Source organism: Ursus americanus, chromosome 36, assembly GCF_024610735.1.
Source record: "Ursus americanus isolate L20-20 chromosome 36, mUrsAme1.1.p, whole genome shotgun sequence".
In the NCBI taxonomy this organism is placed as follows: domain Eukaryota; kingdom Metazoa; phylum Chordata; class Mammalia; order Carnivora; family Ursidae; genus Ursus; species Ursus americanus.
Genome location: NC_142162.1, coordinates 7,940,452 through 7,967,838, shown reverse-complemented (window position 1 = coordinate 7,967,838; position 27,387 = coordinate 7,940,452). Strand labels below are relative to the sequence as shown.

The 27,387-nt window shown below is 35.5% G+C and overlaps 1 protein-coding gene across 6 annotated transcripts in view; it reads left to right on the top strand.

The window, feature by feature from the left end:
* The window catches only part of ATOSA (atos homolog A), an 89,829-nt gene extending 65,071 nt beyond the window's left edge, over positions 1 to 24,758 (top strand). For 4 of the 6 annotated variants that reach the window (XM_045812166.2, XM_045812165.2, XM_045812164.2 and 1 more), the window contains 7 exons: positions 1,411 to 1,530; positions 4,433 to 4,512; positions 5,218 to 5,326; positions 14,038 to 14,196; positions 18,894 to 18,962; positions 21,267 to 21,466; positions 24,175 to 24,758. In XM_045812166.2, coding sequence (XP_045668122.2) covers positions 1,411 to 1,530; positions 4,433 to 4,512; positions 5,218 to 5,326; positions 14,038 to 14,196; positions 18,894 to 18,962; positions 21,267 to 21,466; positions 24,175 to 24,328 — 891 coding nt within the window. In that variant the 3' untranslated portion in view covers positions 24,329 to 24,758. Of the gene's footprint in view, positions 1 to 1,410; positions 1,531 to 4,432; positions 4,513 to 5,217; positions 5,327 to 14,037; positions 14,197 to 18,893; positions 19,058 to 21,266; positions 21,467 to 24,174 lie in introns of those variants that run through there. The other 2 variants (XM_087859148.1, XR_015723167.1) reach the window with 2 other exon arrangements.
* The last annotated feature ends 2,629 nt before the right edge of the window (positions 24,759 to 27,387 follow it).

The window sequence follows — 27,387 nt, the reverse complement described above, 5'->3', positions numbered from 1 at the left end:
TTATTTAACTTTCTACTAAACCATCTTTTAACTTTAGAAGATTGTTATTCTTAAATTTCCTTTATTTCTCTAAGTATTATCACCAATTTAATTCTCAGTTATATGGAAAACTACTTCTTAACTGCCTTGATCCAAATCTGAATGACCTTAGTTCATCTTCATCACTAAAATTAGTTCTCTAACATACGGATTTAATCAAATGATAGTTTCCAATTTCCTAAAATTATAATTGTCACAAAAACAATTAGCTTTTCATGATTCTTTGTGGTACCTAATAGGGTGGCTTCATTTGGCCATAGTACTTTTCAAGATTTATTTTTTTCATGTTCTTGTTTTAAATATAATCATACAACATTTACTAAGTGCCCAGGCCTTTTTCTGAATATTTTACACAAGATGGCATACTTAATCCTTCCACTAAACTATGAAGTTAGGTGTTATTATTAACTCCAATTTACAAATGGGGATCCTCAGCTTGGAGAGGTTAAGTATCTTGTCCAAGGTCACAAAGCTAGCAAATGGCAGAGCCAGGACACAAATGAGTCTTTTCTGATTTTCATGTGTTTTTATGAATTTCTGGTGTTTGGGTTTAAACTTCTCTAATTCTCGGGGCTCCTGGGTGGCACAGCAGTTGAGCGTCTGCCCTCAGCTCAGGGCGTGATCCTGGCATTGTGGGATCGAGCCCCACATCAGGCTCTTCTGCTATGAGCCTGCTTCTTCTTCTCCCACTCCCCCTGCTTGTGTTCCCTCTCTCACTGGCTGTCTCTATCTCTGTCGAATAAATAAATAAAATCTTTAAAAAAAAAAAAACTTGTCTAATTCTCAAGAATTAGCCTGTTTCTTGTATCACTTCAAAAACATGGTACTGTAACTGCATTATATATATATATATATATATATATATATATATATATATATATATACACATGTATATATATATATATATACACATGTATATATATATATTAGATTCACATTTACTGTATTTCTATATCATGCTCTGCCAAATTATATGCTCTGAGAATGGCTCTTAATATTAACATAGTTTTATATTTCAGAATATTCTATTTTTTCTACCTGCGAGTAGTTGTTTTTTTCACAAATTAAAAATATCAATTATTAGCTTACCAGATGTTAGAGTCTAAGTATTTATAAATATGACCATATGTTGATAAGACAACTATATTTGGACATAGTTTCTTTAGAATATTTGAATTTATTCAGTATCTTAGAAAAAACTTAGACATTGTTTTCTGATTAAAGTGTGTGTGTGTGTGTGTGTGTGTAGAGATACAGATCTGTAGATCATTAGCTTCACCTCCAAGGATGTCATACCTCAGAACATACTAGGAATAAGAATAAAACCAAAAATTACTTAAATATTACCATTAAATCTAATTATTTTCCTAGCAGAAGACTATACCACTGAAACATTCAAGTGTCTGGCGGAAACATAATTTTCATTCTTTAGATGGAACTTCGACCAGAGCCTTTCATCCTCGAACTGGGTTGCCTCTTCTTTCAAGTCCTGTAAGGTTTTTTCCTCTTATTTCATATTTAAAGTTGGAAACATCTAAAAGGTTTACAAATCATTTTATCCAAATTGTAATTGAAAAAAATTTAAATACCTTTAACAGAAATTTCCAGTTAGAAAACATTTTATTTTTTGATATATTTAATAACTATGTGTTAATACAGGGCAAAGCTAAAAGCATGAATAAAAATATTAGGATTATAAAATTTCTCTGAAATTTTTTTGTCTCATATTTTAATTATTACTAAATATAAAGAAAATATTTAATAGTGTCAAGTGGGTTTGTATAAATAAATTTGTATCTTAGCACTGAAGCTGGTTGACACCACCAGCTGGGTCATTTGGGAATCAAATTTGTGGTTGTCTTTGACCTGGAAGCCATGCAACATCTTATTTTGAGACATATAAATGTCCCCACTCTACATTTACAAGTAGCTTTGTAGATCTGAGTGCAACGGTTAGGACTGTTGCTTTGGAGTCACACTGACTTCACCCTAGCTGTGTGACATTTGTGACACTAGTTCAATAATGTAATCTGAGCCTCAGTTTCTTCATCATTACAAAGGGGGTGATGCTGTCTCTTTTAGTGTGGTGAGGATGATTAGTATCATTCCTAACACATAGTAAGCAATCAGGAGTTAGTTGCTATACCTGCCATTTCAGTTAAACCTGAGGCAAGTGATCAATATCATAGCAGAAGTAAAAACATGTATGTTTTGCTACTGACATAATTTTTGTTGCTTTATCTGTGTTAAGTAAACCGAAAGGATACAATATCTGGCCTATGTTCAAAAAATAATTATTGAATAAGAAATCTAGAATTTAGGGGGTGCCTGGGTGTACCTTCGGCTCAGGGCGTGATCTGCCTTCGGCTCAGGGCGTGATCCCGGCATTCTGGGATCGAGCCCCACACCAGGCTCCTCTGCTGGGAGCCTGCTTCTTCCTCTCCCACTCCCCCTGCTTGTGTTCCCTCTCTTACTGGCTGTCTGTCAAATAAATAAATAAAATCTTCAAAAAAAAAAAAAAAAGAAAAGAAATTTAGAACTTAAATTTATAACTTGGACCATAAATGTTTATTTTAGAGAAGTTAAGTTCCAAACCATTTAAAATAACCCCAAATATTGACCTACCTATGGGGTGCTTACAAAAGGTCCAAGTGATCAGGAAAAAAAAATTGGTCAGCATTATACCGATATAAAAAGCACTATAGACTTCTGTTTAGTATGGTGGGCTATGTTTATAAAGGCAGACCCTTCCTCCTCAAATGCAGAAATCCTGGTGTAGAATATAACCTTTAATACAAAATAATACATAATGTAACCCTTAAATACATAATATAATGTAAGAGAAAGAAGGATAAATCTCCAAATTTGGGGCAAATTATGGCCCTCTAGGATATCTGAACCTGGTGGGACAGGTACAGACAAGGGGTTGATATGTAAGAACATGTGTACTTCAAAAATAACTAAATCGAAATTTTAAATATGAAACATTTTAATTCCTGTGTACACACACACGTGTGCATAAAAATACAGATGGATTAACAGTGAACTGGAATCAGCTGAATAGCAATTGAGTGAATGGAGAGACATATATTAATGAAGTACAGGAAGGAGGAGAGATGGTAAAATGCTAAAGAGCCACAGAGGTTAAAATGAGATGTTCAGTGTAAGTCTACTACGAATTCCAAAAAGTAGACTAGATGGAACAGGGAAAATGCAGTATCAGAAGAAATGGAAGTAAAGAACTTTTCAGAATTGAAGACATGAGAGTTTAGATAGAGAACTTCACATTAAGTTCTGACTATAAAAAATAGCATGGTACACTTGTAGAACTCTGAAATATTGAGACAGTTTAGACTTTCAGTATCATATTTCATACGTATACATATTGAATATTCTAGAAACAAGTATTTCTAATTTGCATACTATATGTGATTTTACCTTTATTTTACATCTGAATCTTTCATTTTTAGGATATTTTTAGCTAGCTGGTTTGATTGCTGTCTTAAATGTAATGTGGTATATACTATGGTGATTGAACATGCAGAGCAGTATTTTTCAATCCTAGTCTCTGGGAAGCCCCAGGGTTCTTGGAAATGCACAGTGGGGCGGGGATGGACAAAGGAGCAGCAGAGCTGGCAAGACCCCAGGCTCCCATCACTATTTAATTCTTTTTTGTTTCTTTTTATTTTAAAGCTATCAATCTTTTATTACCCTGACAAAATACAAAAGTACAGTTGACCCTTGAACAACACAGTATGAACTGCCTGGGTTCACTTATATGTGTGTTTTTTTTGTTTGTTTGTTTTTTACTGTAAATGTATTTTCTCTTCCTTATGATTTTCTTAATAACATATTCCTTAGCTTTATTTTAAGAATATAATACAGTATATAACACATACAACGTATAAAATATGTGTTAATCAGCTATTTATGTTAATGGTAAGGCTTCCAGTCAACAGTAGGCTATTTGTAGTTAAGTTTTGGGGGAGCCAAAACTTATATGTGAATTTTCAACTGCAGAGGGTTGGGGGGGGTCAGTGCCCCATAATCCCTGTGTTGTTCAAGGGTCAACTACATATAATAAAGTAAAGTAAAAGTCTTTTTATATATTAGGATTCCACGTAAGATTTGGTTTTAGAAAAAAACAAATTCTGCTTCTTAAAAAGTCAAAACCTAGTAAAAGTGCTTTTATTAATTATCTGTTTTTTCCTACCAGTTAATAAAATGAGAACATAAAAACAATATGTAATAAAGAGCATGATTGTGAGTAAGGTGTCTTGGGAGTTTTATTATTTGCCAGATATGCTTAGCTTTCATTTGAAAAGTATTCTATCAATTCAAGAAAAAAAGTTACAGTGTTTTTAAATAGCACTAATGATTATGTTGATCTTAGGTTCCTCAGAGAAAGACACAATCAGGTTGCTTTGATTTGGATTCTTCATTACTGCATCTGAAAAGCGTATCATCTAGAAGGTATTTATTTTAAAATTCGTTTGTGTATGTGAAATACTATTACACTAATTTCTAGTCTTGTGCGATGTTTACTCTAAAAAATCACAATTTCAACAGGAGTATTATTTTCTAGTTGGTTATTTTAAATAACATTTCACACACAGTTATTAATGATTAATGATGAAGGGAGAAAGTAAGACAATGAGTAGCTTGAGTAGCTACTATATATTGGTCATCATAATAAACACATTGGTTTTAAACACTTAAGTAGGTTTGAATATTTCTGGTCATTTGCCTCCTCCCTTTCCTTACATTTCTTTAGGAAAAAAGCCTTGGAAGTGTGTTCCATGTTGACAAGTAATACTCTCATTATTTTCTTTAGTCACATAATTTTGCCTTTGTATTCTCATTTTTTAACTGAAAATGAAGACAAGAAGGCTGCATTATATATTTCTAGTAGATGCCACTATGTGATATAAATTCTGTCTTGGAACTTTCTAGGGTATTACTTATATATTTTTGTCCAATACTATAGCAAAGACCAAAAATTGAATCAGGATTTTAAACTAGACATTTCACATCTTAAAATTTGGTAAGATTAATTTTTTATCTTATAGTTTAAGTAAAATTAAAATTGATCAAATTCTCCTAATTTAATTTTGTACAAAAAGTAAATTAGAAAATATTGTGCTTAATGTGTTCATTTGCTGATTTTCTTTTTAATAGTCCTCGACCATGTTTAAACATTGAAGATGATCCAGATATTCATGAAAAACCATTTCTGAGTTCTAGTGCTCCACCTATAACAAGTCTTAGTCTCTTAGGAAATTTCGAGGTAATGTTTTTAAAAATTATTTTAAGAGTCAAAATTTCTTAACCTAGATCTAAGGTGTTATTTATGTCATTTGTTTGTGACCGAGAAATAAATGAATGGATTGTATATTTCAAATACTTGAAATCACCTTCTTTCCTTTTCTTTTTAAACCTTTACCCTTTCCTTTTTGTAAGAAGTGAAGTTAGAATTGTTGGTAGTGACATCCTAGAATTGGGTACTTTGTAGGGAAGATAGAAGACTTAGGTAAAGTGGAGTGAGGTGTCCATTAATCTAGCCAGAAAACGGACTTAACCACACCTTACATGGTAATACTGGCTCTGAAACCCAGGAAGGAGGAGGTGGGCTGATAGCAGCCCTTTCATGATCAAGGAGGTTGATTTTCAAAATCAAATGGTTCTTTGAACTATATTTGCAACTTTGTTATAAATCTGAATCTATTATAAAATAAGATTATTTTTTAAAAATTGAATGGGTAAAGGTCTCTGATAATGTGCTATTTTATTTAATAAGAATATTTCTACTTGGTGGGGCGCCTGGGTGGCTCAGTCGTTAAGCGTCTGCCTTCGGCTCAGGTCATGATCCCAGGGTCCTGGGATCGAGTTCTGCATCGGACTCCCTGCTCAGTGGGGAGCCTGCTTCTCCCTCTCCCACTCGCCCTGCTTGTATTCCCTCTCTTGCTGTCTCTCTCTGTCAAATAAATAAAGTCTTTAAAATATATATATATTCCTACTTGGGATCAAGTGTATTATGGGATTAGTTATCCTTAATTAGAAAACGACCTTGAACATTGAATCACTATTTGTGCACCTGAAACTAATATAATATTGTATGCCAACTACACATCAATAAAAAAAGAGAAAAAGAAAAACAACCTTAAACATGAACTTGTAAATGGGGTATTAAAAGTGATTTTCATTTTGGTGAGTTTTTTTATGGGAAAATAATTTAAAATTTGTAGTTTTAATTTATATAGCTTCGTTGGAACTGTGATGGTTTAATATGTTAACAGTATGCTGTCTTTAATACTAAATTTTAATTTTTAGGCTATCTTTCAAAGTTTTAAAATGAAAAGACTTATGGTGAATTGATTTCTTTTCCATGTCACTTTCCAGGTATCACTTCAGAGATGTTGAACTCTCTATTCTCTGTCATTATTTTAAAATTGCATAAGGTCACTGTGAGTGTCAGTTGTTATGCAGCCTTTGTATTACAAGAAAATTTGTGAGGGGAAAAAAAGAGCATCTGATATGTGAAAAACTTAGGAATGGGAAGATGGTTAAAAGATCAGTACGCTGGAATGTATTTGTGCAGATATGCATACATTTTCACTTCAGTAGAAAAATACAGAGAAGTTCTGAGGTTGTCCAACTCATAGGTCCCTTTTAATTTACAGTTGTACTGTGTTTCAAGAGTTCATTCCTTTTTATTGCAGCAATATGGATATAGCACAGTTTGTTTATTCATTCACCTGATTCTAGATCTTTGGGTTGTTTCCAGTTTAGGACTATTACAAATAAAGCTGCTATGAGGGGCGCCTGGGTGGCTCCGTTGGTTAAGCATCTGACTCTTAATTTCAGTTCAGACCATGATCTCAGGGTTGTGAGAATGACCCCTGCATGGATCCTGCTTAAGATTCTCTCTCTCCCTTTCCCTCTGCCCTTCCCTGTGCCCCGCCCCCTGCCCCGCCACACTGGTGCACTCTCTCTAAAAAAAAAAATTAAAATTAAAAAATAAAGCTGCTGTGAATATCATGACCTGAGGCGAAGGCAGATGGTTACCCACCTGAGCTACCCAGGCGCCTCGATTATGTACAGTTTGTTATTTTCTTTTATGGATCTTGATTTTGATGTTGTATCTGAAAAATCTTTTCCTAACCCAAGGCTTCTCAACCTTGGCACTATTGATATGTGAATCAGATAATTCTTTGTTATGTGATCTGTTTCATGCATTGTAGGGTATTTAGCAGAATCTTTGGCCTCTAGCCATTAGAGTCCAGTACCACTGTCTGCCCCTCCCTCCAGCTGTAGCAGTAAAAAAAAATGTCTCTAAACATTGGCACATGTCCCTGGTTGAGAACTACTTGCCTAACCCAAAGTCACGAAACTTTTTTTCTTAACGTTTTATTGTTTTAGCTCTTGCATTTAGTGCTGTGATCCATTTTGAGTTAATATTTATATATGATATGAAGTGTATAGTCAAGTGTGTCATTTTTATGAACATGAATGTCCTATTATTCTCGTTTTGACATGAATTAACGTGAGTTGTCTAACATGTTATTCTTTCTCAAAGTTGCTTTAACTCTTCTGGTTCCTTTCCCCTTCTTTATGTAAATTTTAGAGTTAGCTTATCGATTTCTACAAAACGATACTGAGATTTTGTGTGGATTGCATTCATATAGAGCAATATGTGGAGAATTGACATCTTACGAATATTAAATCTTTTTTTAAAGATTTTATTTTTAAGTAACCTCTACACCCAACTTGCAGCTCAGACTTATAACCCTGAGGTCAAGAGTCGCCTGTTCTAACAACTGAGCCAGCCAGGTGCCCCAGAATATTAATATTTGATATCTGAATATAGTATATCTCTGCATTCATTTAGCTATTTTAAAATTTTTTTCATCGATGTTTTGTACTTTTCAGCATGCATGTTTTAAACATTTTTGTAGATTTATATCTAACCCATGTTTTCAGGTGATATTATAAATTATACTTAAAAAGTTTTTAATTTTCAGGATTTCCTGGGTGGCATGGTCAGTTAACTGTCCAACTCTTGATTTTCGCTTGGGTTGTGTTCTCGAGGGCCATGGGATTGAGACCTGCTTTGGGCTCCACACTCAGCACGTAGCCTGCTTAAGATTCTCTTCTCCCTCTGCCACCTCCCTCCACCTGCTGCATGCTCTCTTTCCCTCTCTCTAAAAAAATTTTTTTATGAAAAGGTTTTTAAATTTTCAGTCCTGCATTGCTGTATATCAAAATACAAGTGATTGTGTGTGTATGTGTGTGTGTGTGTGTGCGCGCGCGCGCGTGCGTACGTGTATAATTGCCTATGACCTTGCTCAGTTTGCTTATTTATTTTATTGATTTTGTTGTTGTTATTTGGGGGTTTTTACATAGACACTAATATCTTCTACAAATTGGATCAGTTTTGTTTCTTATTTTGTAATCCATACCTTTATTTCCTTTTCTTGTTTTGCACTGAGGAGGGCCTAGCATGCATGCTAATGTATTAAAGTCATAAAAACCTGAGTAAAGTCAGAAACTAATATAGGTCATTGGCCTTATCCATAGAATTTTTTATGTCCTCTTCCTATGAAAATGTTATCCATCTTTAGATTTATTTTATTTAGGAAACATTTTTGAGTACCTACCATGTGTTGTATATATGCTAGGAATACGAAGCTAGATGATAAAGTTCCTGACTTATAGATGTTACAGTGAACTGAATAGGTAAGTAATTTATAAACTCGAGTAATTATCATTGAAAAAGACATTAACTCAGTCCTCCTATATCCACTCTGTTAAACGAACTGAGTAAAGCTTTACTGAGGAACTGTCACTTGAGCTTAGTTAAAAAGATGAGTAGGAATTTGTCAAGTAAACTTACATGAGGAGTGGGAAGGGATTCTAGACAGGGAACTACATTTGCAAAAGTAGTAAAAGAATATGGGTGATGTTGGAAAGCATCAGTTAGACTTGGAGCATGAGACTCTGCAACTGGGGAGAGATGAGTCGAAAAACATAGGGTGGGATTCATCTCCCATGCTAGGAAGATTTTACTTCATCTGATAGACAGTAGGAAGCCTAAAGTTTTTTGTCTGGTGGGTGATATAATACTTTTATCTTTTAAGAAAAACAACTCTGCTGGTAATATAGAGGATACACTAGAGTCGGAAGGACTTAATTAGAAGATGTACTTGTTCAGAGGAGAGGTTGTGAGGGTCTGAGCTAGGTTAATGGTGGTGGGGAGAGAGCTAGGGCCATGAGACTGAGTGGTCAAATGAACAGAACATGCATTGGTTTGATTGCAAGGCAGGAGGGAGATTAGAAGGTTGGTTATAATATAGGTCTTACATTCTTGGCTTTTTGTTTGAGAATTTCAGAATTGCTAACATCACAGTTTGAACTTTACAGTACACAGACTATTATGCTCGTGATGGCTCCCAGTGTTCCTTTTCAGTCAACTACTGAATCAAAGAAATGGTACTCACATTTCATGATACGTGTATATACATATAATATATGTATATATAAAAAAGAGCTTGTGAAAAGTTTAAAATGTTTTTCATACCTAGCAAGATAGCACTAAATTGTTAAAAGTGATTTTCAGCAAGTGAGCTTGAAAGAAATGAATAAGAGCTTCTCTACTATTTGTATTTCTGTGGTTTAAAAATTTTTTATTTATTCATTTATTTATTAGAGAGAGAGTGTGTGCGCATGAGCAGAGGGACAGAAAATCTCAATCAGGGGTGCCTGGGTGGCTCAGTCATTAAGCGTCTGCCTTCAGCTCAGGGCGTGATCCCGGCGTTCTGGGATCGAGCCCTACATCAGGCTCCTCCGCTGGGAGCCTGCTTCTTCCTCTCCTACTCCCCCTGCTTGTGTTCCCTCTCTCGCTAGCTGTCTCTCTGTCAAATAAATAAAATCTTGAAAGAAAGAAAGAAAGAAAGAAAGAAAGAAAGAAAGAAAGAAAGAAAGAAAGAAAGAAAGAGAGAGAGAGAGAGAGAGAGAGAGAGAGAGAGAGAGAGAGAGAGAAAGAAAGAAAGAAAGAAAGAAAGAAAGAAAGAAAGAAAGAAAGAAAGAAAGAAAGAAAAGAAAGAAAGAGAAAGAAAAGAAAGAAGGAAAGGAAAGGAAGAAAAGGAAGAAAAGAAATCTCAAGCAGATTTGACTTGGGGCTTCATCTCTTGACCGTGAGATCCTAACCTGAGCCGGAACTAAGAGTTGGAAGCTTAACCAACTACACCACCAAAGATGCCACTTTATTTCTCTGCTTTTAAGTTTTTGTCCAATGTTAAAAAAAATTAAACTATAAAACATATGTCACACATAACAGTATTTTTTAAAGAAGGAATTATTTTTCAGTTGAAGTTTTAGGTACTTGGCTTTCTCATTGCATATGACCTGTTAACAAGATTTGAAGTGCTTCTCTGTGGCTGGTACCTGGTGGATAGGCTCTGTGAAGAGTAAGAAAATTTCTGATATTATACCTATATCTCTGGTAGAATATATTTTTATTTACAGAGATAAGAATAACATATTAAACAATTAGGTTTAACTGACAGTAAAGTTTAAAAATAGTTAGGCATGAGTTGGAATAGTGGGAGGAGGCCAAACTTCATACATTAGTAGAAGATTGATGGAGGACAGGTTGATGGCAGGTCAGATAAACATCTGAAATGAGGACATGGAACTGGTGGCAACCTTATTTTATTTATTTTTTTATTTTTTAGGTTTGACCTGTCTTTTTTTTTTTTTTTTTTTTAAAGCAGGTTTCAGGGGCACCTGGGTGGCTGTCATTAAGTGGCTGCCTTTGGCTTAGGTCATGATCTCAAGGTCCTGGGATCGAGCCCTCATCCGGCTCCCTGCTCAGAAGGGAGTCTGCTTCTCTCCCTGCCCCTCCTCCTGCTCGTGTGCTCTCTCTCTGTCTTTCTCTCAAATAAGTAAAATCTTTTAAAAAAATAAAGTAGGTTTCATGCCCAGCATGGAGCCAAGTGTGGGGCTTGAACTCATGACCCTGAGATCAACACCTGAGCCAAGCTAAAGAGTCAGATATTTAACGGACTGAGCCACCCAGGTGCCCCTGTTTAATTTGATTTTTAATTCCAGTGTAGTAAACATACAGCATTATATTAGTTTCAAGTGTATAATATAATGATTCAACAATTTCATACCCATTCCTGTGCTCATTAATAAGTGCACTCCTACTCCTTAATCCCCAACACCTATTTCACCCATCCCCCCACCCACCTCCCTTCTGGTAACCATCAGTTTGTTCTCAATAGTTGAGAGTCGGCTTCTTAGTTTGTTTCTCTTTTTTCCTTTGCTTGTTTTCTTCCTTGAATTCCACATTTGAGTGAAATCATAATGGTATTTGTCTTTCTCTGATTGACTTACTTTGCTTAGCACTATATTCTTTAGCTCCATCTATGTTGTTGCAAATGGCAAAATTTCATTCTTTTATTATGGCTGAACAATATTCCATTGCATACACACACACCACACACACACACACCGACATCTTTTTTTTTTTTAAGATTTATTTGTTAGAGAGCAAGTACACAAGTGGGATAGGAGAGAGGGAGCCTGACATGGGGCTCAGTCCCAGGACCCTGGATCATGACCTGAGCCAAAGGCAGACACTTAATAGACTGAGCCACCTCAGGCACCCCTCACACCCAGCATCTTTATCCATTCATCTACTGATGGACGTGTGGGCTGTTTCCATAATTTAGCTATTATAAATAATGCTGCTATAATCATAGGGGTGTATGTATTCCTTTGAATTAGTGTTTTTGTATTTTTTGTATAAATACCCAATAGTGTGATTACTGGACCACAGGGTAGTTCTATTTTTAACTTTTTGAGGAACCTCCATACTGTTTTTCCCAGTGGCTTCACCAGTTTGCATTCTCACCATCAGTGCACAAGGGTTCCTTTTTCTCCACATTTTTGCCAACATTTGTTGTTTCTTATGGTTTTGATTTTAGCCATTCTGACAGGTGTGAGGTGACCCCTTATTGTAAGTTTGAATTTGCATTTTCCTGATGATGAGTGATGTTGAGCATTTTTTAATGTGTCCTTTGGCCATCTATCTGTCGTCTTTGGAGAAATGTCTGTTCATGTCTTTTGCACATTTTTAAATTGGATCATTTGTTTTTTGGGTGTTGGGTTATATAAGTTCTTTATGGATACTAACCCTTTATCACTGTCATTTCCAAGTAACTTCTCTCATTTGGTAGGTTGCCTTTTAGTTTTGTTGATTGTTTTCTTTGCTGTGCAGAAGCTTTTTATTTTGATGTAGTCCCAATAGTTTATTTTTGCTTTTATTTCCCTTGCCTAAGGGGACATATCTAGGAAAATATTGCCATGGCTGATGTCAGAGACATTACTGCATGTGCTCTCTTCTAGAATTTTTATGGTGTCAGGCCTCACAGTTAGGTCTTTAATCCACTTTGAATTTATTTTTGTGTATGGTGTAAGAAAGTGGTCTAGTTTCATTCTTTTGCATGTGGCTGCCTAGTTTTCCCAACACCATTTGTTGAAGAGACTCTTTTTCCCATTGGATATTCTTTCCTGCTTTGTTGAAGATTAATGGACCATATAATTGTGGGTTTATTTTTGGGTTTTCTGTTCTGTTCCATTGATCTATTATATCTATTTTTAGGCCAGTACCATACTGTTTTGATTACTACAGCTTTGTAATACAACTTGAAGTCTGGAATTGTGATACCTTAAGTTTTGCTTTTCTTTTTCAAAATTGCTTTGGTTATTCAGGGTCTTTTGGGGTTCCATATAAATTTTAGGGGTTTTTTTTCGTAGTTCTGGTGAAAACTGCTGTTGGTATTTTGATAGGGATTGTATTAAATATGTAGATTGCTTTGGGTATAATAGACATTTTTTTTTTTTTTAAATTTTATTTATTTATTTGACAGAGATAGAGACAGCCAGCGAGAGAGGGAACACAAGCAGGGGGAGTGGGAGAGGAAGAAGCAGGCTCACAGCAGAGGAGTCTGATGTGGGGCTCGATCCCAGAACACCGGGATCACGCCCTGAGCCGAAGGCAGACGCCCAACCACTGTGCCACCCAGGCGCCCCTGGGTATAATAGACATTTTAACAATCTTCTTCTAATCCATGAGCATGGAATGTCTTTCCATTTCTTTGTATCATCTTCAATTTCATCAGTATTTTACAGGTTTCAGAGTACAGGTCTTTTTTACCTCTTTCATTAGGCTTATTCCTAGGTATTTTACTATTTTTCGTGCATTGTAAATGGGATCATTTTCATAATTTCTCTTTCTCCTGCTTCATTATTAGTGTATAGATATGGAACAGATTTCTACACACTGATTTTGTATCCTGAGACTTCACTGAATTCATTTATCAGTTCCAGTAGTTTTTTGGGGGAGTCTTTAGGGTTTTCTATATATAGTATTATGTCATCTGCAAATAGTCAGAGTTTTAGTTCTTCCTTACCAATTTGAATGCCTTTTGTTGTCTAATTGCTGTGGCTTGGACTTCCAGTACTATGTTGAATAAAAGTGGTGAAAGTGGACATCCTTGTCTTGCTCCTGACCTTGGGGGAAAAACTCTGTTTTTCCCCATTAAGTATGGTTATCACTGTGGGGTTTTCATAGATAGCCTTTATTATGTTGAGGTATGTTCCCTCTAATCCTACCTTGTTGAGGGCTTTTATCACGAATGGATGTTTTTCTGTGTCTATTGAAATGATCATATGGGTTTTATCTTTTCTCTTATCGAAGTTATGCATCCCATTAATTGATTTGCAAACATTGAACCACCCTTGCATTCCCAGAATAAATCCACTTGATTGTGGTGAATGATTTTTTTTAATGTATTGTTGGATTCTGTTTGAGTAGCAACCGTTTTTTCTAGAACCAGAAAGCATAGTAATGTATTTCTTTAAAAATGAAAAAAAAAATGAATGTGTGTCAACTTCTAAAATTTATTTCTTAAAAAATATTTTGTCTTCCAGGAATCTGTCTTAAACTATCGGTTAGATCCTCTTGGCATTGTTGATGGTTTTACTGCCGAGGTCGGGGCAAGTGGTGTTTTCTGCCCCACACATTTGACTCTTCCAGTTGAAGTGTCATTCTACAGTGTTTCAGATGATAATGCTCCCTCTCCTTATATGGCAAGTATTTTAAAAATTGTCTTTGCTAAAATCAACCAATTTAATGACAAATGCCTTTAAAGAGATTTAAGACTGCTTTCTAGCAATGCTTGAAAACAAAGCATTTCCTAAGAGAATACTGAAGTCTGAATAGGGATTAAGTACCAACATGTTACCTCACAGTCATTGAATACTACATCAAAAACTAATGATGCAGTATATGTTGGCTAACTGAACATAATTAAAAAAAAAATGTTACCTCACAACTTCTTTTCCAGCTAGCTCTAACAATGAATTTCCTCTTTTGTATTTGAGGATCTGCTGAAAATTTACTTGTTTCTATGTGATTTGAAATCATGATAAAACAGATTAGTAACACTATAATTTCATATCTTGCTGAGTTCACACAAATTCTCAAGTGCTTACTGTGCCCCCTGGTCCCACAAGTGTTGGCTTCACATGTGATCCTCATCTCACGAAGATTTACGTAAAGATTTGGTGAATTAAGTCTTCTGTAAGACCCTTCACCCCCTTTCTCCTATTTGTTTTGAGACCATTTTTTTTCTAATCCTAGAGTTGTTTTCTAATCCTAGCTATTTCTGTTTCCATACTTATGTTCTAATGGGGAGAATAGGATAGCCAAGAGTAATTTAGAGCAGTTTTGAGCCTATGATTCTATGATTTCATCTTTCCCTTTTTTTTTTTTAATTTTGATCACTTGAGGTTAAAATAAGCCTTCAACTGCAAAAATGACACTGGGTCCTAGTGTACGTTTAATGTCAGCCCTTTACAAAAGAGAAAGATGGAGAAGAGGCTAACAGTGTAGCTCTATAAAGAAGTTTACAGTGATGCTATCAAATATGGAGTCAGATCTGTGTTTTCATGTTAAGTCATACTTTGAGAAGTATAAATTGCTATAGCAAAAAATGTACAGCTCTGGCCTTGTTACTTGAATTTCTTAGCTTACCACATGGCCCTGTTAACTCCTCTCCTAACATCCCTCTCTCTGGCTTTCTAGATTTTCAAGGACTAAAAGTTGTGAAAAGGGAATTCTATGCAATTGAGAAACAACAGAGGAAAGGAAATTAAACATTTTGGGGGACTGAAATATAACCTATTCATTATTGGCCCAGTTTGCTCAAGGAAAGTTATTTTAGCCTTTTTCCAGTCTAAGGGTGAAATATTTTTTTTAAGGTTTTATTTATTTGAGAGAGAGCAAATGAAAGAGAGAGAGAGCAGGAGCAGGGGGAGGGGCAGAGGGAGAGAGAGAAGCAGACTCCACAGTGAGCAGGGAGCCCGATGCTGGGCTCGATCCCAGGATCCCCGGACCTCGACCTGAGCCAAAGCAGATGCTCAACTGACTGAGCCACCCAGGCATCCCTGAAAATTTCATTTAAGAGCCTGATCAGTGTTTCATACTTTGATTAAAAAAAAACAAAACAAAACATAGTGTTGTCTGTTCATTTATTCCAAGTTTTCTTCCCCCAATAATATTTATGGATCATAGTCATAAGGATGCACAACATTAACTATTATCTAAAACAAAGACCCAGTCCTTCATGAATCTGTCAAGTTATCACAAAGCCACTTCTTATTCATTTACCATGGAAAGATATATCTACTTTCCCTGTAAAATTTTGAAAAAATAATAGTTAATATTGATAACTAGTAACATGGAAAGTACAACTGATGTACGTTCAATTTCAGAGTAAATGTATCATTCTGGAGTGCTTACAATATTAAAATAGAACTATAAAAGGTATCCATTTTGCTCTACCAGGACAGCAACAAGTCTTGTCAGTTTCACATATTCTATTGGCGCTTAGTAATCACAGAACGGAAATGTAAGGTCTACAGTATTGTAATCTGTCATAATGTACAAAGTCCCCAATGATTTAGGATGATTTAGAAACAAGATGAAAGAGCAAATGACTGAAATCAATAAAAATTCACTCAAAGATGTTCAGTAAATATTTTTGAGTGAAATTTACAAGCAAGAGTGAATTTGAACTACGCTTTTAAAAAGCAGACCAGCATTAATCCATGACTTTGGTTGACATCTAAAACGCATAGGATTAAGAGATAAAGGGTTTTGTGTCTTTGTCTCCAGAAAGTACAAACAAATGATTACAGCTTTTGATATTGGAAAGGGTATGAATCAGGTTATCGAGGTTGGCTCAATTTGTCCTTTAAGAATCCCTGACTTACTCTTCTCTGATAATATTCTTCAATAAACTTCCCATTATATAATTAATTTTTTTTCTAGGTTAATTTATTCATTAGGAATAGGTTCCTTTTGTAAATGACCTAGTTCAAATCTTAGACCACAAATCTTTCCTATTATAATAAAATTAATCTTGTTTCTTCAGGGAATCTTATTTACATTTTGGTAGTTTAGTGTATTTTCAAAGGCTTGATCACATTTTGATAAGACAGTATATATCACAGATCAGCAGAACTGAGACACAAGATTCCTACTCGTTACCTTGGGATCTCTCATCACAAATACCGTGAATGACCATAAAGGTAAAATTTTGCACAGAAAATTCTGTCTTTGTGGTGTAGAAGTGGTATGGGACTTTTCATTAAATAATTCCTCAAATATTAGCGCAAAGCCACATAATCTCTCTCTCCAATTTGGGTATCAGTGGTAAAAATGTTCTCCAACTGCTACATAACAATATTTCACTGTTTAAAAACTGTTGAATGGTGGAACCAGGTAAAATGGTCTAAAGAATGTATGCCAGTGGTAAATTCATGGTATGACTTCAATTATCATAGTATTAACAGGACCATATATTATTTTTTTTGTATTTGTAATTCACCAGATTAAGGTAAACTTTTTTGTTTTACTTATTGCATATTCTCTATAGCAGAGTAATTTGAGGGGTTTTTGTGTGAGATTTTGACTCAAATTAGTTTATCTTAACCTTTCTATTCCATCCTAAAATGCCAGAAGGAAAGTATTTTTCTTATGTTAAATACAATAAATTTTTATAGGTAAATACATTAATATGCTGACCAACTAAAATAATGAAATTATTAAAATATAACAAATAATAAATTAATATTAATGAAATTCCAGATAATTTCCCAATTTGTATCTAAAATTCCTAGTTTGCTGATGCCCCTACTGATCTTACATTGCTTAGAAATGGTTGTAAAGTGTTGGCATACATAAACTATAAGGTTTTAAAAATACACATACTGTCTTTATAAATTGATTTAGTTACTGTTACCATGTTCTGAAAACTATTAAAATTGTATGTATTACAGGAAATAAGTGTAGGTTTCATAATAGTTTTTGCCCCAACAGTTTTCTTATATGTTTTTAGGGGAAGGTAGCAAGTGAAATAGTAATGTATTGCCTACAGCAATGTGATTATAAAGGTAGCTATTATTTGGATATATTTTACTTTCTCTTTCTGGAACTAGGAAGAAAAGGGGGCATTATATGCCATAGCTTTTTTTTTTCACATAAAGCAGATAGTAAGAGAGAAATTGTTAAAGCTTCATTACCGCTTTGGTTAGGAACGCAGTTTGTTGATATGCTTTTTTTCGTGCTTTAAATGACCATGTGGTAAATCAGATTAGACAAGAACAACCTGTGTCCTTTCAATGACCATTTCTGTGAATATTTCCTAATATTAATGTGTCAATTAAATAGTCTGAGGATGGCACTTGACTCACGTAGCAGAGTCTGGCCCTCCTTTGTGCCCTTTTTTTTTTTTACCCTCCAACCCTGGTCTGTCTTACAAATAACAGAGATGTTTGATGGGACAGTCCTGTTTTATATTTACTTTTACTGAAGGTCGACATGTTTTGGCATGTACAATATAAAATGATGGGATTTGAAATGTAGAGCGTGCAATTATTCTACATAACTACTTTAAACTGTTACCCCAGTTAAATGAATCACCCTTCCTTTCTTAAAGCTATCTACAAATTAAATTTCACAATTACCACCTGTAGTCATTTGGTCATCTTGCTTATCTAGAAACTTTCACATATTCAATTCTAGCTTTCCTTGTTTTAATTTATGCTTATTTGCCATTGTTTGGGTTTCTGTAGTGATTAGAACATCCTTCTCAGAAAACTACTTTATTTAGTACAGTAATACTTCTCAAACTTTAATGTACATATGATATCATCTGGGGAATCTTAAAATACAGCTTTGATTTGGTAGGTCTAGGGAGAACTATAAATTGTGCATTTCTAAGAAGTTTATCGGTGATGTTGATGATGCTGGTTTGTCTCTAGTCAGAAATCCATATATTAATTTAACTCACTTACTGAAGAATTAACTTCAGTGTTGGCTCCGACTTTAGACCCTTCTGCATTCCTGACTTTTTGTATGTCCAAAGAACAATAAATTGGTCGCTTCTTCATTTCCCTCCTCCTGTGTGATACAAGGGAATAATCCTATCTTCTCCCTTTATTTCCTTTTCAGTTAAGGAGCTTCTATATTGTATGCCTTAATATAAATTTCAAGCAGTGTAATGTTATATTATTTATTGCAACATTTCCAGGAAGAACAGTAAATGTTTTTCTTTGGGGTGGGACCCTCACTGTTCCATGCTCAGAATGTATCTATTGATGGGAATATTTTTGCATACAAGTAAAATTCTAAAATGTTAGTTATTACATGGTTTATTATTTTTAGTCTTTTATATACATGTGCATCAGTTTGTACTTAATTTGTCTTCTTTTATTTCAAGGGTGTGATTACTTTAGAGTCCCTTGGTAAAAGGGGTTATCGAGTACCTCCTTCAGGAACAATACAAGTGGTATGTGTTTTATAGCCTACAATTGCAATAATCATTCTCTCACATACATATAGAACTTAGCCCTTTCTCCTGCTACTGCTGCTGCAACAACTTTGGTAAGTAACAGTGGGGCTGCAGCTTTCTTTGGAGTTTCCCTGCTCTGCCCCAGGAATGGCCATGTGGGGACCTTCATAAAAGGAAAGCATAAATAATCTAATGAAGGTGAATGCTTTAGAAAAATAGTATATGACAGTTTACATAACTTAAATAGAGCTCTTTTCAATGTAATTAGAACTTAACATTACTAGTGCCTTCTACTTAATATGATTAGCCAGACTGAGCTTGACCTATTTAAAAGGAGACCTCAAATATTAGTCTTGCTTTGGCAGGAAAACTTGGAAAACAAAATTAACCCTAGTGTGATAATTTCTAAATTAATCTACTAAGATGGTTATACAAACTAGGAGTGTAGTCTGACAGATATGAGGGCAGAGAAGGCATCCTTTTCTTTTGGTCTAGGTGTTGATCTAGTTTGGGCTCAGGAGAATTCCTCTAGCCCAGAGCAATCATTCATCACTGGTCTTGTGGTCTCAGAAGAGTAATTTGATATCAAGGCCAGTTTGCGATTGAGTTCATCTCCAAGTCAGACGCAGGATAATCCTGCAGGCCCAGAAGTCTGTTACAAACCTGGCTTTTGCAGACTAAAAAGAATCTAATTGATATTTGTCGGTTATTCCTCAATAAAAAAGCTGAAATTTAAAAAAGAAAAAAGTCTAGCTAAGTTCCTTACACTCAGTATCTGGTCTAATTCAATAAGGCTGCTTATGACTTTTGGCCTCAATGTAATCAGTGTTTCACCAGACCACTTTTACTCATCACCAGTGTTTGAATACAGCAAGGAGTCTGTACATTTATTTCCTGTCACACAGGGATGAAACATAGTACTATGCAATACATATGTGTGCATACAGTGCAGTCTATACACATACATAAATTTTACCAAGGAAGAATCACTGCATATAAAAGTAAGACTTTTATGTTAAATGGATTTCTTGAACTAAAATGAGTGATAATCTTCTCGTTTTCTTGCCTCTGGCTGTGTGGTTCGTGTGACAGAGGGGGTCACTGGAAAGCTAGCTATCAGTTGTCATAATAATAAGGCATAAACCCAGAGGCGGTATATTCGTACCTCTTTGTTTGAGGACTGCCAACTTTTAAAGCGATTAATTTTAAATCTGAAATTTAGGTATGTCTTCATTCCTTATATAGTTTAATTATGTATAAACATGGTTTGAACTCCTGGCTTGCTAGTTGTTGTGGTTATTGAATGTATTAGCCTTAATCTTAAGACTCACTAGATTTCAAAAGTTGGATCATAATATTGATATATTTCTCATTTTGATTCAGTGAGTGATGTCCAGTGCCACGGATGAGCTTCTGAAAGCATGGGCACCAAGTTACCTATTGATGTGTTGGTAATTTGGTTAAAGTCAGATCAGCAACTTGGGATCTTGTTTAAGAATTAGTACTTTAAAAAATAATATTCCTCCAATTATTAATAGCCAAGTATCAATTGAACTTAATTCAGTCTTCACTGAGGATACATATTTTGGTCTATTATGATATTGATGATTTTTTTAAAAGCTTAGTGTCTCTACAGTTTTTGCAATGAATCCAACTGTGAGAACATGAAGTATTATTCAGCCTACTTTGTAACTAATAATAATGAACTTTATTTTCTAAACCTGGAAAAATTTTCCAAATAAGGAAATTTCTCATTTTTGAGAACATATTTTTAATTTTATGTAACTATATATACCTATTATACCAAAAAGTCTAGTTTTATCTAGCTATTTTATTTTTAAAATTTTCTTTTTAGTCACTGTTAAAATGTAAGGAAAATTAACATTCTGAGTATTTTGCAGCTGACACACTTTAATAAAGCTAATGTTTGAAATAAGTGAACTGGAATGTTTTTAATCCAGTAAGGGTGTATTTTGCTTACTTTAGGGGAAACATTTCTTAAAATCTGAACAAACAGTAAAAGCTATATATTGTCTAATATGCATTTTGTGACTAAAAATTTTTATTTGTTACAGGATTTTATAGTATTGGGAAATAAAAAAATTGAACCATTTTTTAAAAAAATATCGAATATCACTTAATAAACTTTAAAAATGTTATTAACTTGAGTTTCCAAAACTGAATTATATCCACTGGGATTTACTTATTGTTTTAAAAAACCTATTTTATTATTGGCACAATCATTTTGCATCAAATCAACAAATCACTTTTTAAGGAGTAATTTTTATGTTGTTTCTTCAGACCTTATTTAATCCTAATAAGACTGTGGTGAAGATGTTTGTTGTGATATATGACTTACGAGATATGCCAGCTAATCATCAGACATTCCTACGACAAAGAACTTTTTCTGTACCTGTTAAACAAGAAATGAAGAGAAGTGTTAATAAAGAGAACATCCGACATACAGAAGAACGGTTATTACGCTACCTCATACATCTGAGGTAATGTTTCAAATAAATATGAAAATATGTTACTTCAGAAGAACAACTTCAAAATTTTAGTTTATTTTAACACCTGTCACTCTAGCTGGACCAGTGTCCTTTGAAATTTGCTTAATTTGGAAACTTTTCATATGCCAAGATGCAGAAGACACATGGTATATCTTCCTGCGGTCATTGTTACTTGTTGAATTAGGAGAGTTTTCATTTATAGCGACGTAATGTCAAATATTTTATATCAAAACAAATGCTGACATATCTGGGGCAGTGAAACACATTTTTGAAACCAATAGAATTATAATATGGGCCACATATGTGGTTCTGTATTTTCTAGTAGCCACATTTTAAAAAGTAGTAAGAAACAGGAAAGATTAATGTATTTTATTTAATCCAACATACCCAAATGTTATAATTTGAATATATAATCAACATAAAAATTATGAATGAGGTATTTTACATTCTTTTATTGTACTAAATATTTGAAATCAAGTATAGATTTATAGGAACAGCACAGCTCAATTTGAACTAGCCACATTTCAAGTGCTCAGTATCCACATGTGGCTAGTGGCTACTGTATTGAGCAGAGAAGTTTTAAACTTTCATTCATTTAACAAATATTTATGTATCAGGTATGCTTCTGGGCACTAGGGAAGCAGCAATTTGAAAATCTCTGTTCTCAAAGAGTTTATATTCTAGTAGTTCCATCAAAACTACCTTTTCCTCTAACTTTTGCTACCCAGGTCACAGCTCTAGGTTGTGAGAAACTGTTTGCCCTTGAGGTCCTAGTTGCCAATATTCTAGGGTTAGGTTTTCGGCCCTGAAATCCTAGTGTAGCTCTCATGCAATGAGCAAATCTGTTGGTTAAGAGAGAGCTGAATAGCCTTTTTTTTTTTTTAAGATTTTATTTATTTATTTGACAGGGAGAGAGCACAAATAGGGGGAGCAGCAAGCAGAGGAAGAGGGAAAAGCAGGCTCCCTGCTAAGCAGAGAGCCTGATGTGGGGCTCGATCCCAGGACCCTGGGATCATGACCTGAGCCCAAGGCAGACACTTAACCAACTGAGCTGCCCAGGTGCCCCTGAATAGCCTTTTGCTTATTACTTTGTTCTTAGTAATTTTCTGATGCTGTTCATAGTAAGTTCTCAGTCACATCAGAGAATAATTTTAGCCTAACTCCTTGCACCAAAAGTCACTATTCATGAAAAGAAGGCATCTCTCATCCAGAGCCCAGGCAGAAGACCTCTTTAATCTGCTACTGATGGTGACCACCAGCTATCTTTCAATAGATCTGCCTTGTGGTGGTCTGGAGTGAATAAAGAGTGAGCTGGCCACTCAAGTCCCATACCTGAAAAAGTCTAGTACTGCTTAATTGATACTCTTACCTTGGGGTCTTGTGCCTGGTGTTCTGAATCCTAAGGACATGTTGAACTGGCTCAGTGTTTCTAAACCTAACTCTGCACCACTGTCATGAGCATAATGGGGAATGTTATACAAATTGTGGAATGAAAAATCTGAAAACAGACTTGGAAGACTTTTAAGAAGAGAAATGGTATGAAATAGCAGACTATAAGAATAGCTCCCAGCCCAATCTAGGGTAAGATTCAACTCTCTCTAAACTTCCATTTGATACCATTCCTTTTGAAGTTTCACCACCATAGCCATAGGTAACCAACATTCACTAAAGTAAACATCAACTACCCCAGCCTTTATAACCCCCATAGTGATTAGGTACTTCAAATGCTGTAAAGAAACCTCTCTGGGAAGTATACCACATATGTATGAGTATATTATACTTGCAAAATGTCTCAGTTTTCTCCTTCAGATTAAGGAGAAAGATTTTAGTAGCATATATGGTAGCAGATTTTAAGATTAACTGGAAAAAACTTCAGACAGAATGAAAGAGTGAGCTAACATTCAGCTCACATACAACTGACCACCAGATTTTTCAGCTAATTTAGAAGTAAAATTCATAAACCCAAAGAGTATTTCTGCTATGCAAAGGGAAAACCAGAGAGATGAGCACTAAGGAGTATGTTTGTATGTTTGACTATCTTCCAGATGAGTTTAAATGACAAAAGACTCTAGCCCCCGGTGTTATGTTATAGATATTAGCAGGAGATAGACACAGTTCTATACACAGTTTTGATAACCATTTTCATTTCACTACAAACTTGTCTTTTTAATGATGGTTAGGCTTTATTTAGCAAGCCATTACTGATGATAGCAGTAATTCCTCAGTACTTGATTATTTTCTGTGGTGAGTTTTCAACTTTGGAATCCATTTTAATGCACTCAGAATTGGGAGAGGGCAAGTTATGTGAAATGGATGTGACTAGAAGATGCTAGGACTACAAATCCCAAATGTTGTCTGATTGATGTGAACCGAAACTTGACACTCTAGGTGAGGGAAGGTGCGCGTGTCAGGGATGAAAAGTAGGGCGGTATGCGAAACAAGCGTTATAGAAAGAAACATCTCTGATAATATGAGAAGGAAAGGGCGTATGGATTGTTTAGGGAGTAATAAGGGAGAAGCACTTAACTAGCAGCACATACTTTGGCCATAGAAGACTAAAATATCTTGTTAAAGAGTCACTCGTAATATTGTAGCAAGGCTTAATTCTTGCTGCTCTCAAAATTTAATGACTCAAGTTTGTTTGTTTTAAAGACTCAGTCCCTGAAATATTGTATCTTTCTGTTTGCTTGTTTGTATAGGTTCCAGAGTTCTAAATCTGGAAAGATCTACCTCCATAGAGATGTACGGCTCCTGTTCTCAAGAAAGTCAATGGAAGTTGATAGCGGTGCTGCATATGAACTCAAATCTTACACTGAATCGCCAACAAACCCTCAGTTTTCACCAAGATGTTGATAAGGAGTGACAGTTTAAAGTATTTGCTCAGTACCCAAGTTTGAAAGTAAAAATTAGCGTAGAACAGAGTGTACCAATTAACAACCAGGAGAGTGGATCCTCTCCTGTTATCCTGGACCAGTTTTTATTAAAGGATTCCTGGAATGAGATCCACATATTCCAAGTAGACTGGAAACACTCATGTCCTAATAATCCTTTTTGTACTGTTGAAACCACTTCATTGGACGTGTTGCAATAGCAACCCCCCCCCAGTTAGATTAGTGTTTACACATTTTATTTCTCAGTTATTTAATATTTAATGTTTTCCTTAATACTCAAGTGATGTTTGTCTCTAGTGTTCTAATGTAGCACAAATCCTATGTAAAATCATACTATGTATTTTTGACATTAATGTTGAAATCCAAAATATATGCACAAGTCTTTAATTTTGTGTGATGTGTTTTAAGTACTATTCATTTAATTTATTGAAAATGAGAATGAAATGTTGAGCTTCTTTAAGATTAACGCACTATGCAAGCATGTGTACTTTTTATATCTCCCAGCTCTAGTTTTTACCCCATCCAGGTTGCTGTCTCACATACTAGTCCTTTAACATGCTGTTTTGGCAGTGCAACGTGGACTAAGCTGCTTCACATTCCCTTTGCAAGTTCAAATCATTATGCCCATCCATACTCCTAGAACTCCTTATCCCCCAAACAGTTCTATTTTTCCTTAGTTACTACTACAGAGGCTTTACATTAAATTGCTGTCCCATGCTAGATAACTTTTGCAAATTGTTAAAAAGAGTATGTACTTTGAAAACAAATTAGTATTTATATTGTAAATATATGCAAAAAACAAAGAAATGTGTATTTGGCTTTTATTTTTTAGATGAGACATTCATGTGATTGAGTGATTTCCGGTAGCCATCAGACGGTTTCCATTCTAGCTTTACAGCAGACAAGAGGAGAGAGAAGATGTCTTGAGCCTCTTCCCCAAAGAAATATATCACTTTTTTAAGATTTTATTTATTTGGGGGTGCCTGGATGGCTCAGTCAGTTAAGTGTCTGCCTTTGGCTCAGGTCATGATCCCAGGGTCCTGGGATTGAGTTCTACATCGGGCTCCTTGCTCAGTGGGGGAGTCTGCTTCTCCCTCTGCCCCTCCCCACTGCTCCTGCTCACTTTCTCTCCCTCTCTCTCTTGCAAAAAAAAAAAAATAATAATAATAATAATAATAAAATTTTAAAGATTTTATTTATTTGGTAGAGAGAGAACAAGTAGGGAGAAGGGAGAGAGAGAGAGAGAGAGAAGAATACTCCTGGCTGAGCAGAGAGCCTGATGCAGGACTGGATCCCAGGACCCTGAGATCATGACCTGAGCTGACGGCAGATGCTTAACCGACTGAGCCACCCAGGTGCCCCAAAATTTATCACTTTCTTGCTCAGGGTCACGATGGGAGGAAGGCATTTGGCAGCTAGGAAAACTGTTAAGCAAGGGAACTTGACTGAATGCATGGAAAGCCCTCCCTCCATCACCCTTAGAAAGAAGAGTGGTTTTAGATGTCTGTGCAGGGACCACTGACAACAGCAGATGAGATAATAAGACACAGATACTGGGCATGCTGGTACAAATTTGCAGATACAGGTTAGAGAATACGTACCACTCCAGTAGGCCATACGAGGAGATCTGGGAGCAAAGGACCAGGTGAGTGCTCTGGAATTTGGGAGACTGAAAAGCCTTTATTTTGGAACCCAGCTAATGGATGACTATTCAGGGGAAATCAGACCAGTGATGAGTATGTAGCTATAGGTTGTGGGGTGGCCAGTAAGAAGCCTCTTATAAATTTCTTTTAAAATACCAGCAGGGCACCTGGGTGGCTCAGTCAGTTAAGTGTCTGACTCTTTTTTATTTATTTTTTTTATTTTTTATTTTTTTAAAGATTTTATTTATTTATTTAACAGAGATAGAGACAGCCAGCGAGAGAGGGAACACAAGCAGAGGGAGCGGGAGAGGAAGAAGCAGGCTCATAGAGGAGGAGCCTGATGTGGGGCTCGATCCCATAACGCCAGGATCACGCCCTGAGCCGAAGGCAGACGCCCAACCACTGTGTCACCCAGGCGCCCCAAGTGTCTGACTCTTGATTTTGACTCAGTTCATGATTTCATGTGGCTCAGGTCAGGATCTCATGGGCTGTGAGACTGAGCCCCTTGTCAGGCTCCATGCTCAGCAGGGGGTCTCCTTGAAGATTCTCTCCCTCTGCATTTCCCCCCACTTGCACGCATGTGCTCATTCTCTCAAATAAATCTTTAAAATGAAATACCAGCTAAGAGAGAAAAGTCTATTGATATTCCATAAAGCTAAAACAAAACGAAACAAAATATTGTCCATGGCACAAATTTATGAAGATTTATTCTTAATTTTCAGGCTGTGGAAACAACATGGAATCAGGACCCGGAACATTTGGATTATATTCCTAGCTCCAATAGTATCTGATAGGACTGACTCCAGGAATTCTCTAACCTTTCTGGGTCTGTATGATTGAGAAAATGGGGTGAGAGTATTGATGATATGCCTGCTTAAATTCTGGTCATCTGATTCTTGGAATAAGTATCCCAATATATGTATCTTGATTTCTTATACATTTGACCAAAGTGAATATTGATTATTCTATATAAAACTTGGAAAACACCAAGCATTTAAACCATCAAAATGCCTTTTTAAAAATTAAATGTTATTGTTTCTTTGAGCTCTCCAGTAATTCAAGAAGTAGTGATGTATGTTGTATGCAGGTGCCTTTTTATGTGGATACTCCACTAACCTTTCTAGAATTATTTCTAGTACATGGTTTTCCATGTTTCTGGGCATTAAAAAAAATTTTTTTTTTTGGTAAGATTTTGAGAGAGAGAGAGAGTGTGTGTGTGTGTGTGTGTATGTGTGCATGTGTGTGTGCGTGCGCAGGAGGGGAGGGGCAGAGGGAGAAGACAACTCCTCGCTGAGCAGGGAGCCCCATATGGGACTCAATCCCAGGACCCCGAGGCCCCTCTATGGGCATTTTAAAGAAATTTTTAAAAAGATGAGTG